The sequence below is a fragment of the Ursus americanus genome, chromosome 20, assembly GCF_024610735.1.
Source record: "Ursus americanus isolate L20-20 chromosome 20, mUrsAme1.1.p, whole genome shotgun sequence".
NCBI lineage: Eukaryota > Metazoa > Chordata > Mammalia > Carnivora > Ursidae > Ursus > Ursus americanus.
In genome coordinates this window covers 4,709,916-4,726,813 of record NC_142146.1, presented here as the reverse complement: position 1 = coordinate 4,726,813, position 16,898 = coordinate 4,709,916, and the positions used below count along the sequence as shown (strand labels likewise).

Below are 16,898 nucleotides of genomic sequence, written 5' to 3'. Positions count from 1 at the left end.
AGACACTCTTCAAAAAGACAACCAATTTTTATCAGATGGGCTTACAAGCTTCTAATTTGTATCAAAAGTTCTCATAAAAACATAAAAATAGTAAAGTGATACCATGTATGGGAGAAAAGCTTACCATTATTATTATACAACTTAAAAACAAATTAAAATTAATAACTTACTTGATTTTCAGAGAATGGGAACTTGGGTTCAATGGAACAAATCTGGTCATAATATCTAAAAAAAATGGAAGAAAATTTATAATTACCAAGCTAAATATTATACATAAATATGTATAATACTGGTTTAAGAGTACACGAAAATTATTCATGCTTCCTTTGAGTGGCCCACAAATCAAATTCAATCATTTTAAAGTTAATAAACACAACTTTTCAATGCATAAATCAGAATTTAAAATGCATGCAATAAAAAACTGTGAATAAAAGATGCATACTCACCACCAAAGAAAAATACTTATCAAGTATTATTGGCTTTTAAAAGCAAACTAACATCTGCCCAAGACCAATGTATTTTAATACTATTTCTTATTAAGGTAACGGTTTATATCCATTGGGCAAATTAATATATCTGGTAAAATGATATATTTTTTAAAGATTTATTTATTTCAGAGAGTGCATGCGAGCAGGGTGGTGGTGGGGGGAGCAGACTCCTCCTGAGCCCAGAGCCCAAAGCCGGGCCTGATCCTGCGACCGAGATCAGATCTGAGCCAAAATCAATACTTGGATGCCCAACCGAGCCACTCATGTGCCCCTAAACTCCTATTTAAAAACAGGTTTACTAACTTTCAGATATGCTTTGGTTATATCTACTTCTGTCCCTCTCCACCACTGTCACAACCGTTCATCAAAGCTTCTACCCTCCCCAGAAATAAATTCATGATTTTATTGGTCAGTTAATCTTCAACAATGGAAGCAAGAATATCCAATGGAAAAAAGACAATTTCTGGGGTGCCTGCGTGGCTCAGTCATTTAAGTGTCTGCCTTCGGTTCAGGTCATGATCCTGGGGTCCTGGGACAGAGCGTCAGGCTCCCTGCTTCTCCTCCTCCCTCTGCCCCTCCCCCTACTCGTCCTCACATGTGCGCATGCTCTCTCTTGCTCTCTCGCTATCTCAAATAAAATCTTTAAAAAAAAAAAGAAAAAAGAAAAAAATTTATTCAACAAATTGTGTCAGGAAAACTGGAGAGTTTTGCAATCTATGCAAAAAGAATGAAACTGGACCACTTTCTTAGGGGAATATAGTGGGGAACAGGTGACAAAGGTGGTGGGGATTAAGGAGTGCACTTGTGATGAGCACAGGGTGATATATGGAATCACTATATTGTACACCTGAAACTAACACTGTATGTTAACTGAAATTAAAAACTTTTAAAAAACATAAATATACTCTATCCCCTTCACCTACTTCACCCATTTCTCCACTCACCTACCCTCTGGTAACCATTAGTTAAGAGTCTGCTTTTTGGTTTGTCTCTTTTTTGCTCATTCATTGTTTCTCAAATTTCACCATATGAGTGAAATCATGGTATTTGTGTTCGTCTGACTTATTTTGCTTACCATTATACTCTCTAGATCCATCCATGTTGTTGCAAAAGGCCAAGATTTCATTCTTTTCTTATGGCTGAGCAATATTCCACTGTGTGTGTGTGTGTGTGTGTGTGTGTGTGTGTGTGTGTGTATACACACACCATATCTTCTTTATCCATTCCTCTATCAATGAACAATTGGGCTGCTTCCATATTTGGCTATTGTAAATAATGTTTAAATAAACACAGGAGTGCATATATCTATTCAAATTAGTGTTTTCATATTCTTTGGGTAAATACCCAGTAGTGCAATTACTGCATCATATGACAATCATATGACAGGTCTATTTTTTTTTTTTTTTTTTTTTTTTTAGTGAGACAGGGAGAAGCAGAGGGAGAGAGAGAATCTTAAGCAGGCTCCATGCCGACTGCAGAGCCCAACAAGGGACTTGATCTCATGACCCTGATCATCACCTGAGCCAAGATAAAGAGTGGGACGCATAACTGACTCACACCCAGGCACCCCTATTTTTAATCTTGAGGAACCTCCATACTGTCCTCCACAGTGGTTACACCAGTTTGCACCAACAGTATACAAGGGTTCCTTTTCCTTCACATCCTCACCAACACTTGTTGTTTATTCTGTTTTTTATTTTAGCCATTCTAACAGGTGTGAGGTGGTATCTCGTGATAGTTTTTCTTTTTAAAGATTATCTGAGAGAGAGAGAGCGTGTGTGCGTGCAAGCACAAGCAGGGAGAGGCACAGAGGGAGAAGGAGAAAAGCAAACTTCCCAGTGAGCAGTGAGCCGGTCACAGGACTCGATCCCAGGACCCCAAGATCATGACCTGAGCCAAAATCAAGACTGGGAGGTTTAACCAACAAAGCCATCCAGGTACCACTCATAGTTTTGATTTGCATTTCCTTGATGATGTGTGATGCTGAGTATCATTTCATGTCTGTTTGGCCACCATATCTTCTGCCCATTTTTTAACTGGACTGTTTTTGGGGTGTTCAGATTTTTAAATTCTTTATACATTTTGCATACTAACCCTTCACTGGATATGTCATTTGCAAGTTATCTTCTCCCATTCCATCTATTATCATTTAGTTTTGTTGACTGTTTCCTTCACTGTGCAGAACCTTTTTATTTTGATGTAGTCCCAATCATTCATTTTTGCTTTTGCTTCCCCTGCTGCAGGAGACACATATAGAAAAAAGCTGCTATAGCTAATGTCAGAAAAGTTACTGCCCGTGCGCTCTCCTAGTATTTTTTGGTTTCACATCCACATTTAGGTCCTTCATCCATTTTTTTTTAAAGATTTATTTACCCATTTTTGAGCAAGAGAGAGAGAATACATGGAGGGGAGGGGCAGGGGCAGACAGAATCCCAAGCAGACTCCAAGCTGAGCGCAGAGCCCAACTAGAGGCTCAATCTCATGGCCCCAAGTTCACTAACAAGCTGAAACCAAAAGTCGGATGCTCAACCAACTGCACCACCCAGGCACTTCCCCCCCTTAATCCATTTTGAACTTATTTTTGTGTGTGGTCTAAGAAAGTGGTCTGGTTTTCCCAACACCATTTGTTGAAGAGACTTTTTCCCATTAGATATTCTTTCCAGCTTTTCAAAGATTAACTGACCATATAATTGTGGGTTCATTTCTGGATTTTCTATTCTGTTCTACTGATCTATGTATCTATGTATCTATTTGATTATTACGGCTTTGTAATATAACTTTAAGTCCAGAATACCTCCAGCTTTGCTTTGCTTTCTCAAGATTGCTTTGGCTATTCACCGTCTTTTGTGGTTCCCTACAAATTTTAGGATTGTTTGTTCTAGTTCTGTGAAAACCGCTGTTTGGTATTTTGGTAGGAATTACAATAAATGTGTAGATTGTTTTGGGGAGTACCGACATTTTAACAATATTTCTTCTTCCAATCCGTGAACATGGAATTTTTTCCCATTTCTTTGTGTCATTTTCAATTACTTTCATCAGTTTTCAGAGTACAGGTCTTGCACCTCTTTGGTTAGGTTTATTCCTAGGTATCTTATTATTTTGGGTGCAAATGTAAATGGGATTGTTTTCTTAATTTCTCTTTCTGCTGCTTCACTACTGGTATATAGAAATGCAACAGATTTCTGTACACTGATTTTTGTATCCTGTGACTTTACAGAATTTATCAGTTCTAAGCAGTTTTTTGGTGGAGTCTTCCAGGTTTTCTATATATGGTATCATGGTCCCCTGCAAATAAAGTTTTACTTCTTCCTTACTGATCTAGATGCCTTTTATGTCTTTTTGTTGTAGATTTCTGTGGCTAGCACTTCCAGTACTATGTTGAATAATAGTGGTGAGAGAGGGGCCATCCTCCTCATGTTCCTGACCATAGAGGAAAAGCTTTCAGTCTTTCTCCATTAACAGTACACTTATCTTGATGAGCAGTAATGTACAGAAATGTTGAATCACTATACTGTATACTTGAAACTAACACAACACTGTATGTTAAATATACTGGAATTAAAATTTAATGGGGTACCTGGGTGGCTCAGTCCATTAAGTGTCTGCCTTCAGCTCAGGTCATGATCTCAGGGTTCTGCGACTGAGCCGCACAGCCAGCTCCCTGCTCAATGGGGAGTCTGCTTCTCCCACTCTTTCTGCCCCTCCCCCTGCTCACACTCACTCTGTCTCTCTCAAATAAATAAAATCTTTAAAGAAAAAAAAATTAAAAAATTAAAAAACTTCTACCCTTTAAAGTAGACTAATCAAAAAGTCTCCTAGCCAACCTCCCTGTCTCCTTTTTCTTTTTTTTTAAGATTTTATTTATTTGAGAGTGAGCCCACGCATTTGGGGGGGGGGGGAGGCTGGGCACGGGGCAGAGGGAGAGAGAGAAGCAGACCTCCTGAGTCCCCACTGAGCAGGGAGCCCAACACGGGGCTTGATAGGGGACCCCAGGATCATGACCTGAGCCCAAGGCAGCCACTCAACCGAGCCACCCAGGTGCCCCTTTCTCATTTTTTTTAATCTATTCTCCAAACAGCGGCCAGAACAATCATCAAACATGAAGCAGTCTTCTCCTGCATCAGGCTGACCTTTGAGCTAGCAAGGAGCATTGGGAGTATCTAAGGCCAAGGCTTCTAACTAGCCTGTAATCTTCCTCCTTCCCTTATTATCTCCCCCCTCCACCCCACCTTCATCTGAGCTATCATTCCAGTAACTGTCTCTGAGGCAAATTTTTCAGGGGGAGGGGAGACACATGTGAAACCAAGTTTTTGGCTGACATGGTCATGAGTTTGGTTACAAACAGAAAGAATTAAGCAATTAAGTAAATACACTGAAGATAATGTAGGCTAAGTTTCTAACCATCAGAGAAAGGAGTTACAATTATGGAAAGAAAGATGGTTAAAATAAGTTCTGTGGCTTCTGCTTGGAATTGGAGGTATCAGTGTGAACTTATTTTTTAATATATTGGAGAAATACATAAACAGGTAATAAATGTGTGTAGAAGTGTATCTCCTAAGTGCATACACTGAGAGGGCCTAGAAAAAATAACACCTCAGTAGCAATAAGCACACCTAGAACCCAGATGAATGACGTTCTGCTTTGGAAGCCAACACTCTGAAAAATGGCAGACTCCATGGCTGAGACCAAGAAAATTCAAGATTCAAGCCTAAAACATCTTGCATCAGATAAGGTTAAGGAAGTACTCAAAAAATAAGAACATGTCAAAGACACAAGAACTTTAAGGGGCTCCTGCTAGCCAAGTCCAAAAAAAGTTAAATAAAGTAACAAATCATAACCCATTCAGAATAAAAAATAAGAACACCAATCTGAGGCAAATAAAACAAATAAACAGATGAAAAGGGAAAGCACTACCCTACTGTACAATGCCAACTAATAACACTAGAATATAAAACAGAGTTAGAAAAATCAGCATTTGGCACCTGAGTATAGTATCTATTTCAGGTAAGATATGTCAATGGTGATGCTAAACCAAAAAAGTTTGATGGAAAGAGGGTATTTACAAAGACTCAAAGTATCTCCCTACAAAGTACCTACTAATTAATTAGTTCGACATACTCATTAACTGTTAAGGTCAAGAAAATTGGCTGACATCATCCTGACCAAGTGATAAAAGTTGAACATTAACAGCATAGGACAAATCAACAATCAAAAAAAGAAAAAAAAAAAAAAAGCAGCTGTACTTTGGTGGTACTACTGCCCAAAAATGCATAAACCACAAGAAAATGTAAGATAAACCCTAACTGAGGGACAGTCTATAAAGAAACAAGCCTGTACCCTTTAAAAATGTCAAGATTGCGAAAAACAAGGAGAAACGGAAAAACTGTTAAAGACTGAAGGACACTAAAGAACCAATTGAATGCAAAGCAGGATCCTGGATTAGATCCCAAATCTGTACATTACTAAGTGCCCAACAACATTATTGGGAGAACTGGCAAAATCTGAATGTGTTTTATGGATTAAATGGTAATAATCAATGTAAATTTCCTGATTTTGAAAGTTGTACTGTGGTTATGTAGGAGAGTATTCTTTTTTTTTTTTTTTAAGATTTTATTTATTTATTCGACAGAGATAGAGACAGCCAGCGAGAGAGGGAACACAAGCAGGGGGAGTGGGAGAGGAAGAAGCAGGCTCATAGCGGAGGAGCCTGATGTGGGGCTCGATCCCATAACGCCGGGATCACGCCCTGAGCCGAAGGCAGACGCTCAACCGCTGTGCTACCCAGGCGCCCGTAGGAGAGTATTCTTGACTTAAAAAATGAACTCTGAAGTATTAAATGCTTAAACCCTTTAATGAATTCCTATTATAGTTAAAATTACATACAAAATTTTTGACAAGGTCTGGCATTATCTAGCCATCATTCAACTCTCCAGCCTCATCTGAGAATATTCACTACACATTTTAGTCATTAGTCTATGCTCTGCCCTGGCTTAGGGACTGCACCTATTTTTTTCCTCTGGAAATTTTTTTCTCTGGAAACTTTTCCCATCACAATTCCCCACTTTTCTTATCCAGGCTAATATGTCATCAAAAAAGTCTTCCTTCGGAGAACCTGGGTGGCTCCATCAGTTAAGCATCCAACTCTTGATTTCAGCTCAGGTCATGATCTCAGGGTCAGGAGATCAAGCTACGCTTGGGGCTCCCTGCTCAGCGGGGAGTCTGCTTGAGATTCTTTCCCTCTGCCCCTCCCTCACCCAGCTCAGGCGCCCTCTCTCTCAAATGAATGAATAAATCTTTGAAAAAGAAAAAAAAAGTCTTCCCTCATTCATTCACTAATCCATTCAACACTAAGAATTTGCTATGCACCAAACACAGAAATTCAGCAGTAAATAAGCATTTAAAATTTTGAGCCCTTGTAAAGCTTACTTTTAGAGGGAGAGACAAGATAGCTAAGTTAAAATATAACATGGGGTGCCTGGGTGGCTCAGTTAAGCGTCTGCCTATGGCTCAGGTCATGACCCCAGGGTCCTGAGACCAAGCCCCTCATCTTCGGGTTCCTTGCTCAGCGGGGAGTCTGCTTCTCCCTCTCCTTTTGCCCCTCCCCCTGCTTATGCTCTCTCTCAAATAAATAAAATAAAATAAAAAGTGAAAATATAGTATAGTAGATAATAATAAGTGCTATGGAAAAAAAGAAGTCAGAAGGACAAGATCTTATACAAGGTGATACGAGAAGACTGTAGTCTCAAATCACTGCATGTGGTCACTTGACTATATAGAAGTAAAAATTTAATAATTTAAAAATCATGAATAACAGAGAAGGCATGAAGGAGGTGATGTGATGAGGCAAGCAGATAAGTGAGATAAAAGCATTACCAGTCAAACAAAGATCAAGTGCCAAGAAGCTGGGACAAGAGGTATGCCTGAAAATATCCTGCCATGGCAAGGAGGCCAATAAGGTCAAAGAACAAGCACAGGAGAAAATACCAGGAGATGAAATCAAAGAAGTAATGATGCCTTGAGTACAACTGTAGACTTTTGGCTTCTACCATATAGAGTAGGAAGGGGACCCATCAGAGAGTTTGGACAAAAGAGTAACATGAGCTAACCTGTTTCCACAGAGTCACCATCCATGGCTGCTGTGAAAAAAACTGACTTGCGGTTGTGTAAGAGCAGAAGAGAAATCAGTCAGGAAGCTATTACTGCAATTTAGTCAAGAGATGATGGTAGCATGGACCAGGGTGTTCCACATTGGTGGCAGAAGTGATAAGGGCAGGGGTGCCTGGGTGGCTCAGCTGGTTAAGCCTCCAACTGTTGGTTTCAGCTCAGGTGATGATCTCAGGGGGATTGAGACCTGCACTGGGCTCCCTGCTCAGCCTGGAGCCTCCTTCAAAGATTTTCTCCCACTGCCCCTCCCCCCATTCATGTGCCCACGCTCTCACTCTCAAATAAATAAAATCTTAAAAAATAAATAAGATATTTAAAAATATATAGAAAAAAAAGTGATATAAGCAATCGATCTAACTCCTGTTTTAAATTAGTTCCCCTCTCCCTTTATAATCTCTTAGGCCTCTGAACTCTTCCCTCATAAAACTTATCAGTTTGTAATATATTTACTTGCGGAATTACATTTAACGTCTTTTCTCTCAAAGGATTCTACTAAGCTCCCTGGAAGCAGAGGCTGGGTCTGTTTGCTCACTATTTTATTGCTAACCCAAACAAATAAATCAGCTAAATGCGAAGTTTCTTAAAAGTAACTTTTTTTTCTCATCTCTGAAAAGTAAAACCCAAAATTATTTTTTTTAGAATGAACAGGAGCTACTAAAGAACATGCCCATAAGGACAGAATAGCAAGTACCAAGGGTCTGAGGCAACGGATGGCAACGATGTGCCTGAGGGTGTACATGGCACAGCAAGAAGGCTCCTACGGCTACAGAGTGGAGATTTACAAACTTTTTCTGAGAAGGGCTATTGTAGGCTTTGCCAAGCAAAAGGCAAAATCAAGGATAACAAGTAGGTCCTTATACAACAAGAAAGAAAGGTCCTGCCTAACCTATATTTTTTTTACCTAAGTTAGGCCATCTCAGATGGTGGGCACACTAGGTACAACTGTCATGCGCTGGAGCCATTTCCAAAGGAAGAGTATCCAATCTGGTGGAGAGGGCGCCATGGGGGGGAGGGGGGATAGATAGTACCCAAAACAATCAGCTTCACTCTCTGCCCCAATGACACTGAAATTCCAGCACACCCTTCTCTTCTCCCAGAGAGCCCAGCCATCTCAACTTGGGCAGCTGGCTCAGCTGCTGGAGACAAGGCAATCTGCTGAGTCACCAATCCCCAGTCAGATTCTACATTCGCTGCCAAGCGTAGGTAGCAGCAGAGCAAACCCTGGGCAGCAGCAAGGTGTAGCCAATGGCCAGGGAGGCAGGCGCTGGGAATAAAGGGGATGATGGGAAAGAGGGGAACACTCCAGTGAGGTCTCCAAGGCTTATAGCCCTAATGCATTAGAGTGGTGGCTATGGACAATAGAAGAACAGGCAGCCGGGCAGGCCTTAGTTTGCGGACTTCTGCTCTAAAGCAAGCAGGAAAGGAAGTAGTAGGACATAAAGCCACTTCCTCTGCAAATGTATCAGGGGAAAAACAAAGAAAGGCTAAACAGAATGTCCTAAATTTTTTACACCTACTCAATTCAAAGTTTTTGGGGTCAACTCTCAAAACTTAAGTTGTGTGGGGAAACAGTGCATTTAGAGCTCATATATGAATGACTAGAAGCTATATGATGGAATCCTCAAAAACAGCTGTCTCAGGACAGTTATGTAATTTAAAATAAGTACTATGGGAGGGCAGTCATTGGAAATCAACAACATCTGACTCACATGGAGTAAACTCCAAAAGAGACCAACTAATGCTTCTCAAGGAAAGCAGCCATTGCTAACTGCAGTTACCGCAGGCAAAATGCTATTCCTACAGCACCAAAAACAATGAACTATTCCTTCAATATATTTCCATCATACCACCCCTTGTAATTCAGCCTAGATCTCAGGTCTCAAAATTCCTCGAGAGGAATTAAGAGCAGAAACAAGAGAATCTAACCCATCTCTCTATCACTTAAGTATGATTTACTAGATCAGCAGATTCTAGCTTAGGCTATACCTCTAACAAAGTAGACCTACACTGCACAAGTCTTCCATAAGTAGGAAGAAGGAAAGCCAGTGTCCTATACCAGAGTTGGCCAAAAAAAAAAAAAAAAAGTGCATTATGATTATGGGAAATACTACTACAAAGAATCTGCATGTACCTTTAATATTCTAGAAATAAGCAATTTTTTAATCAATTATAAAAGCCTAATCATGCTTAAGAGGTATAATGTCACAGTGGGCAACAGCTCAGGCTTGTAAGTCAGACAACCCTGAGTTTGAATCCCAACTCTACCAACTCAAAGCTGTGTGACTGTGTGCAAGTTATGAATAACCTCTCCAAACTCTCCTAATGTGAGGTAATATCTCATCTAAGCATGAGGAAAAAGATGATACAATACACGCTAAATAAAGTAGTGTTGATATATAGTACATGTGACATAAATGGTAGCTACAGATTATTTTGCAACTATTCCAAAGTGCCTTTATATGTTCTCCAGTCATTTTATAAAATTCAGTCACCTTAGAGCAAATATCCAATAGCTCAATTTTTAAAAGCTCACAGGGGGGAAAAAAACAGGAAACGAATTCACTTCTCTGAATATACAAAAGACAGATATAGGAAAAACTCCCATCAGAAATTCTAGTTCTAGGGACACCTGGGTGGCTCAGTTGGTTAAGCGTCTGCCTTCGGCTCAGGTCATGATCCTGAGGTCCTGGGATTGAGTCCCACATCAGGCTCCTTGCTTGGCGGGGAGTCTGCTTCTTTCTCTGCCTGCCACTCTCCCCTGCTTGTGCGCTCGCTCTCTGACAAATAAATAAATGGAATCTTGGGGGGAAAAAAGATAAAGCTGTCTTCAAAAGTTTAAAAAAAAAAAGAAATTCTAGTTTTAGGGGCACCTAGGTGGCTCAGTCAGTTGGGCACTCAACTCTTGGTTTTGGCTCAGGTTGTGATCTCATGAGTGATGGGATCAAGCCAATCAAGCCCCGTGTTAGGCTCCCTGCGGAGTCTGCTTGAAGTCTCTCCCTCTGCCCCTTTCCTGACTCACGCATGTGCCTGTTCTTTCTCTCTTCCTCACTCTCTCTCTCTCTCACCCTCTTCCTCTCCCTCTCTAAAATAAATAAATCTTTTTTTTTTTTTAAAGAGAGAAAGAAATTCTAGTTTTAAAGTTTAGGGGGAACATGTGGAGACTGAGAACAACCAATCCACACTAGCCAAAGCGACGCTGCAGCAAATTCACATAACCTACGCCTCTCCAGTAACTACTTAGGGCTGTGCAACTCCTGACTGCCAACCAGAGAGAAACAAGAGAATCCAAAGAGCTGGACCACTTATTGGTCAGAGTTAAAAGATCCTTCTGCAACCTTTTCACGCTTCTTTCTTCACCCAATTTATCACATGAAGAATCATTAATGAAGCATTTTGCAGCAAAGTATAGTAGAAAGTAACTAGTCAGAGAGTCAAGAGGTCAGGATCTTAGTCTAATTCTGCCACAAAGTCAACTATACCGCCTTAAGCCTCCGGTGGGCAGAAGATTCTCCTTTAAGGTTACACAGAATGAAGACAGTTCTAACAAACTTTTTTATTTACCAAACATTAGAAGTCAGAACACAGAAAAACAAATCAGATTTTAAATCTTCCTTTAAATTATGCCTATTCAGGGGAGGCTGGCTGGCTCAGTTGGTTAAGCTTCAGACTCTTGGTTTCAGCTCAGGTCATGATCTCAGGGTCATGAGACTGAGCCCCAAGTCGGGCTCCATGCTCAGCACAAAGTCTGAGATTCTTTCCCTTCCCTTCATGGATGCACAAGCACACACGCGTGCATGCTCTCTAAAAAAAATAAAATCTTAAAAAAAAAAAAAGAAAGAAATTATGTTTATTCATCTACATGAATAAAATTACTGAGCCAAATCAAGGTCTGGCAAGCACAGATAGTTTTTGAGACCAAGGGCCAACTATTACATATCTTTATTTCCTCCACATGGTCTGAATAACAAATCTGTAGTAATGTCATTAGTGCTAAAATTATCTTAATATCTTCACCCCCAAACTAACAATTAGAATGTAAACAACAGCTGTGAAGTAAAATGGAACAGCAATATTTTCTTTCCTGATCTATAAAACACTCGTGCTTGAAAAAAGAATTCAGAAATTACAAGACTAGTTTCATCAACTGTACTTTTTACAAATGAAAACGATACTACCATAACACAACAAACTTAAGTATTAACCCACAAGAGAATGACAAATTTAGAATTTTTACAAGACCTATATAAATGACTCGAGTTAAGGAATACAAAAGTAAAATTACAAACTTTAAAAAAAAAGTCAGTGAAAATACTAATATCAAAACGGATGCAGACTGAGAAAAAGCATACATTCCTAAAATAAATGTATCAGAAAAACAAAAAAGAGGAAAAGCTAAACATTCCATACAAAAAGAGGAAAAAGAAAAAAGAATGACAAAGGCAGAAAACAAACCAAAAAACATACACTTGGTTAAGATTTTTATTTATTTGAGAGAGAGAGAGAGCATGCGCACGTAAGCATGAGGTGGGGGTGCAGAAGGATAAGCAGACTCCCTGCTAAACAGGGAACCCAGCTCTGGGCTCCATCCCAGGGCCCTGAGATCAGCCACTTAACCAACTGAGCCACGCACCCTCGACTTGCTTTAAGAAAATAAAAAGGTAGCTCCAAACTCTTAGCAAATCTGATCAAGGGGGAAAATCACATGTAACACATGCACATTAGGAATAAGAAAAAATTACAACTACTGATTATGGAAAATAAAACATTCTGACAAACGGTATCATAAACACAATTAAGACACAGATGTGAATATTTAAATATACATAATGGGGAAAAGAATAAATAACCAGAAAATGTAAAAAATTCCTAAAAATCAGTAAGGAAAAAGAACAAGCGACCCAGAAAATGGGAAAAGAAAACGAACAGGCCATTCACAGAAAAGAAACTAAGTGACCAGTGAATGTAAGATGTTCTACCTCAGAGAAATCTGGGCAATGTAGCCAAAAACAAGATACCATCTTTCATCCATCATTTCGCAAAAAGCAATAATTGAAATTAACTAGCAAGTATCAGCAAGGATGTGGAGGAATAAAAAACTCACATATACCTGTTGATGGGAATATAAATTGATAAAACCACTGTGAAGAACCGAAAATAAAAGTAACTCTCTTCCAGTTAACTAGAGATCTGAATAAACATCCCTCTCTGTTTCCTCCAAAATTCCACAAAAAAAAGGAATAAAAAATTTAAAAGATGTAAATGCACAAGAGCAAAGACAATGGGAAACAGCATAATAGCATGCAAGAGGTTTCAGGAAATTTCTACAAGGTGAGAAGTGGATGAATGAAGGAGAGAGAGAAAGCTGAAAATCTGACTGCTTAAAGGGGGGGGGAGCCTAAAAAAAAAAAAAAAAAAAGAAGCCAAATATCATCCCAGAGAAGCCAGAAAGGATCTGAATTAAGAAACATTTAAGGTACCACTCAAGAAAGGAATTTAGTGTGAGTCTGAGAAGAGAAGGTATAGTTGAAAATCTTTGAAAGAAACTCTTAGGCTCCCAGCTCCTCTACTCTCAGAAAAATGTTAGGGATATCAAGCACAGCTAAGGTGGGGATCAAACACAACTAACTGGGGAGGAGGATGCAGACTGAGAGGCTATGGTTGGGAGTGCTAATTGCCTGCATCATTATCTCTCCTTCTTCTTTAATAACAGAATCCCAGACTTCAGGTGGGTGTATGGCTGCCCTTAATAAAAATTCCTTTTTCTATCCTACCCTTCTAGGAGATGTGGACATAATGTTTAGAGCCAATAACATATGAGCAGAGTGTTGTGGGGCAGGTTCCAGGAAATATTCTGGAAACTGAGCCCTCTGACTCCTTTCTTCCTTCTTTCCTACGATCTGAAACTTGGGTGTGACTACTACCTGGGCCTTGAGAACAACTACTGTAAGTTTTACAGAGCAGATGGCTGGAAGACACCCGAGCCTGATAAACTTCACAGAACCACCATACCAGCCCCAGACGACCTATCTACCAACTTTTTACACAGGAACACAATCATAATTTAACTGTTAATTTAAGATCTAGTAAATGCAGCTAAATCCAACCCTAATACAGGTGTCACACTAAACTAGATGATATAAAAGACTGCATATATGATTGCTGAAATACCCAACCTCCATTCCCCTTAATCAAATTTCAAAATGCTGACAACCAGGCTTTTTCATGGAAGGAGACTGGAAGCTTTCTCTCTAAAAAAAACCTAATTACCACAAAAGACACAGATACTAATATCTGAAGTTTCCTTCCGCAAAAAGCATGGCTCGTCTCTGATCACCCTGAAGTTTACCAAGGCTCTTCTAATCAATTTTTAGTTAAAGCCACTTTGTAATGATATGATACCCATAAATGTATATTTTAGGAAATTTTAATAGAGCTCTACGAGTTAGGAATGATAAGACAAGTCCATCACTGGACCTCTACGTGGTGCTGTACACCATTCTGATTCAAAAGTTTTACTTAAAAGTTCATTAAAACATGAGAGACTATGGACTATGAGAAACAAACTGAGGGCTACAGAGGGGAGGGGGGTGGGGGAATGGGATAGACCGGTGATGGGTAGTAAGGAGGGCACATATTGCATGGTGCACTGGGTGTTATACACAACTAATGAATCATCGAGCCTTACATCGAAAACCGGGGATGTACTGTATGGTGACTAACATAATATAATAAAAAATCATTATAAAAAAAATAATAATAATAAAAATAAAAACTTTTCCAGTAAGTCATTAAAAAAATAAATAAATAAATAAATAAAAGTTCATTAAGTGGGGCCCCTGGGTGACTCAGTCAGTTGGGCCTCTGCCTTCGGCTCAGGTCATGATCCCAAAGTCCTGGGAAGGAGCCCCGCATCGAGCTCTCTGCTCAGCGGGGAGCCTGCTTCTCCCTCTCCCTCTGCCTGCCGCTTCCCTTGCTTGTGCTCTCTCTCGCTCCCTCTCTCTTTCATATAAATGGGTAAAATCTTCAAAAAAAAAAAAAAAAGTTCATTAAGTTAGGAGTGCCTGGGTGGCTGAGTCAGTTACGTGTCCAACTCTTGATTTCAGCTCAGATCATGATCTCAGGGTCACCGGATGAGCCCTGCATCGGGCTCATGCTCAGCTGGCTCAGCAGGGAGTCTGCTAGACATTCTCTCCGCCTCCCTTCCTCCTTCCCCTGACACACACGTACTCTAATAAATAAATCCTTTTTTAAAAAAATAAAAGTTCACTAAGTTAAAAATATGTAAGCTAATGTTAAATTTACACAATTACCCAAACATAATTATTAAAGTAAGATATTCCAGGGGCGCCTGGGTGGATCAGTCGTTAAGCGTCTGCCTTTGGCTCAGGGCGTGATCCTGGAGTTCTGGGATCGAGCCCCACATCATGCTCCTCCATCGGGAGCCTGCTTCTTCTTCTCCCACTCCCCCTGCCTATGTTCCCTCTCTGGCTGGCTGTCTCTCTGTCAAATAAATAAATAAAATCTTAAAAAAAAAAAAAAAAAGATATTCCAGGACACCTGGCTGGCAGAGCTGGTAAAGCATGCAACTCTGATCTCGGGGTCAAGAGTTCAAGCCCCACATTGGGTGTAGAGCCTACTTTTAAAAAACAAAATTCAAAAAAAATAAAGTAAGATATTCTGCTTGCCTGATTGAACAAACATTGAAACAAACAACTGTTTGATTTTTATATACCCAAGGAACTTTTATATACACCTCCATGTTAAAATTTAATAGACTGTGACTAATGAAACATGGTTACTTTCAAAGAGATTATCTCCAGACAGCCCTAGTACCTACGAATAGTTTTCACATTTATGCCTGAGAAAATAAAGCACTGAACAAATGAATGAAGTTGTAAAGTTCACAGCAGAACCCTATCACAACCACTGTCCACTATTCCCTCTTTTCTGTTAGTTTTAAAATTATGCACCAATTGTCTCTGAACACTCCAAGCTCCTTAAGAGTTAGGACCAAATTTAATCTACTTAACAAGACTGTTATCACAGTGTTCGTTACACCATATCCGTGCTTTCTTAATACCACTAATGGAAAATCCTCACTGAATACTATTCCTGTCAACATAAAAGTCACTTTGGAGTTTTTTTCAAATATGTTAGTTCTAAGAATGGCTAAGAATTCCGAGGTTACCCTAATAAAATACTCATACTAAGTATCAAACTAATGATCTTTGCAGCGCAATAGTCCTACCTTTAAAAATGACACCAAAGGGTCATAATCTCTCTGAGCAATCTATTCAGGATACTCCTTTTGGGGAACCAGCCCTTCCCCAGTCCATATTAATACCGCTTTTATCCACGTGGGATGGAAAAGTTAAATCAGCAGAGTGAGTCAGACAAGGGCAATTAAATTAGCCTATTTCCCCTATTTTCCATTATCATAAATGGGCACAAGCCAACCCAATCAGAGACCTCACATGGACTTTTGCCAGAGATAAGGAGAAAAGCACTCTCTCATTTAAGATCCTGAGTATTAGGGACACTATAATTACAGTAGAGCTGCGGGGGACCATGTCTCCCAATACAGGAACAAAGTTCACCTAAATTTAGGGAATCATCAGGGACCCAAGATAATCTCCAGTGATGTTTAAAGCTAAAGAAGCAATATTCCTAGACTTTTCAGACACAAGAACAAACTAGTTTAATCTGGACTTCTCTTTGCATCCTAATACAGCTGTTTCTCCTGTGAAACATGGACAGTATGTCTACTACCAAGTAGACAAAAGAAAAATTTTAACTATAAAGTACTATAAAAATGTTGTCATCCTATCCGAAAAGTACCACAAACGGAACCCTCATTAAATACAGCATGAGTTCAACAAGCATTTGTTAAAATAACAAATTCACTCCCTTATGTGCATACCTGCTTGTGAACAAACTGATCTTAAGCAATCTATCTTGAACGTTCTGTCACTGAAGCTTAAATTAATCGCAGCTCCGAACCTTTGGAATTCTTCTTTTGATTATGATGAACTTAAGAAGACAGCTCATTTCAAGTGAAAATAATGACAGCTCATTTCAAGTGAAAATAATGTAATTAAGTACTAGACTTTTGTTCAAGTGCCCCAATTCTCTCACTTCCCTCAAGTAACTACTATTACGAAACCTAAACCTGCCCAAGAAAGTTTTGCGGTGATGCAAAAATGGGGGAAGGGTGGAGTCTCGGAGACCCCAAAAAAGTGAGGAAAA

The 16,898-nt window shown here is 39.6% G+C and overlaps 1 protein-coding gene across 2 annotated transcripts in view; it reads right to left on the bottom strand.

Moving 5' to 3' along the window:
- PDCD6IP (programmed cell death 6 interacting protein) overlaps positions 1-16,898 on the bottom strand; it is a 76,519-nt gene that overhangs the window by 58,948 nt on the left and 673 nt on the right. For both annotated transcript variants that reach the window (XM_045798294.2, XM_045798295.2), the window contains exon 2: positions 171-225. In XM_045798294.2, coding sequence (XP_045654250.1) covers positions 171-225 — 55 coding nt within the window. The remainder of the gene's footprint in view (positions 1-170; positions 226-16,898) is intronic.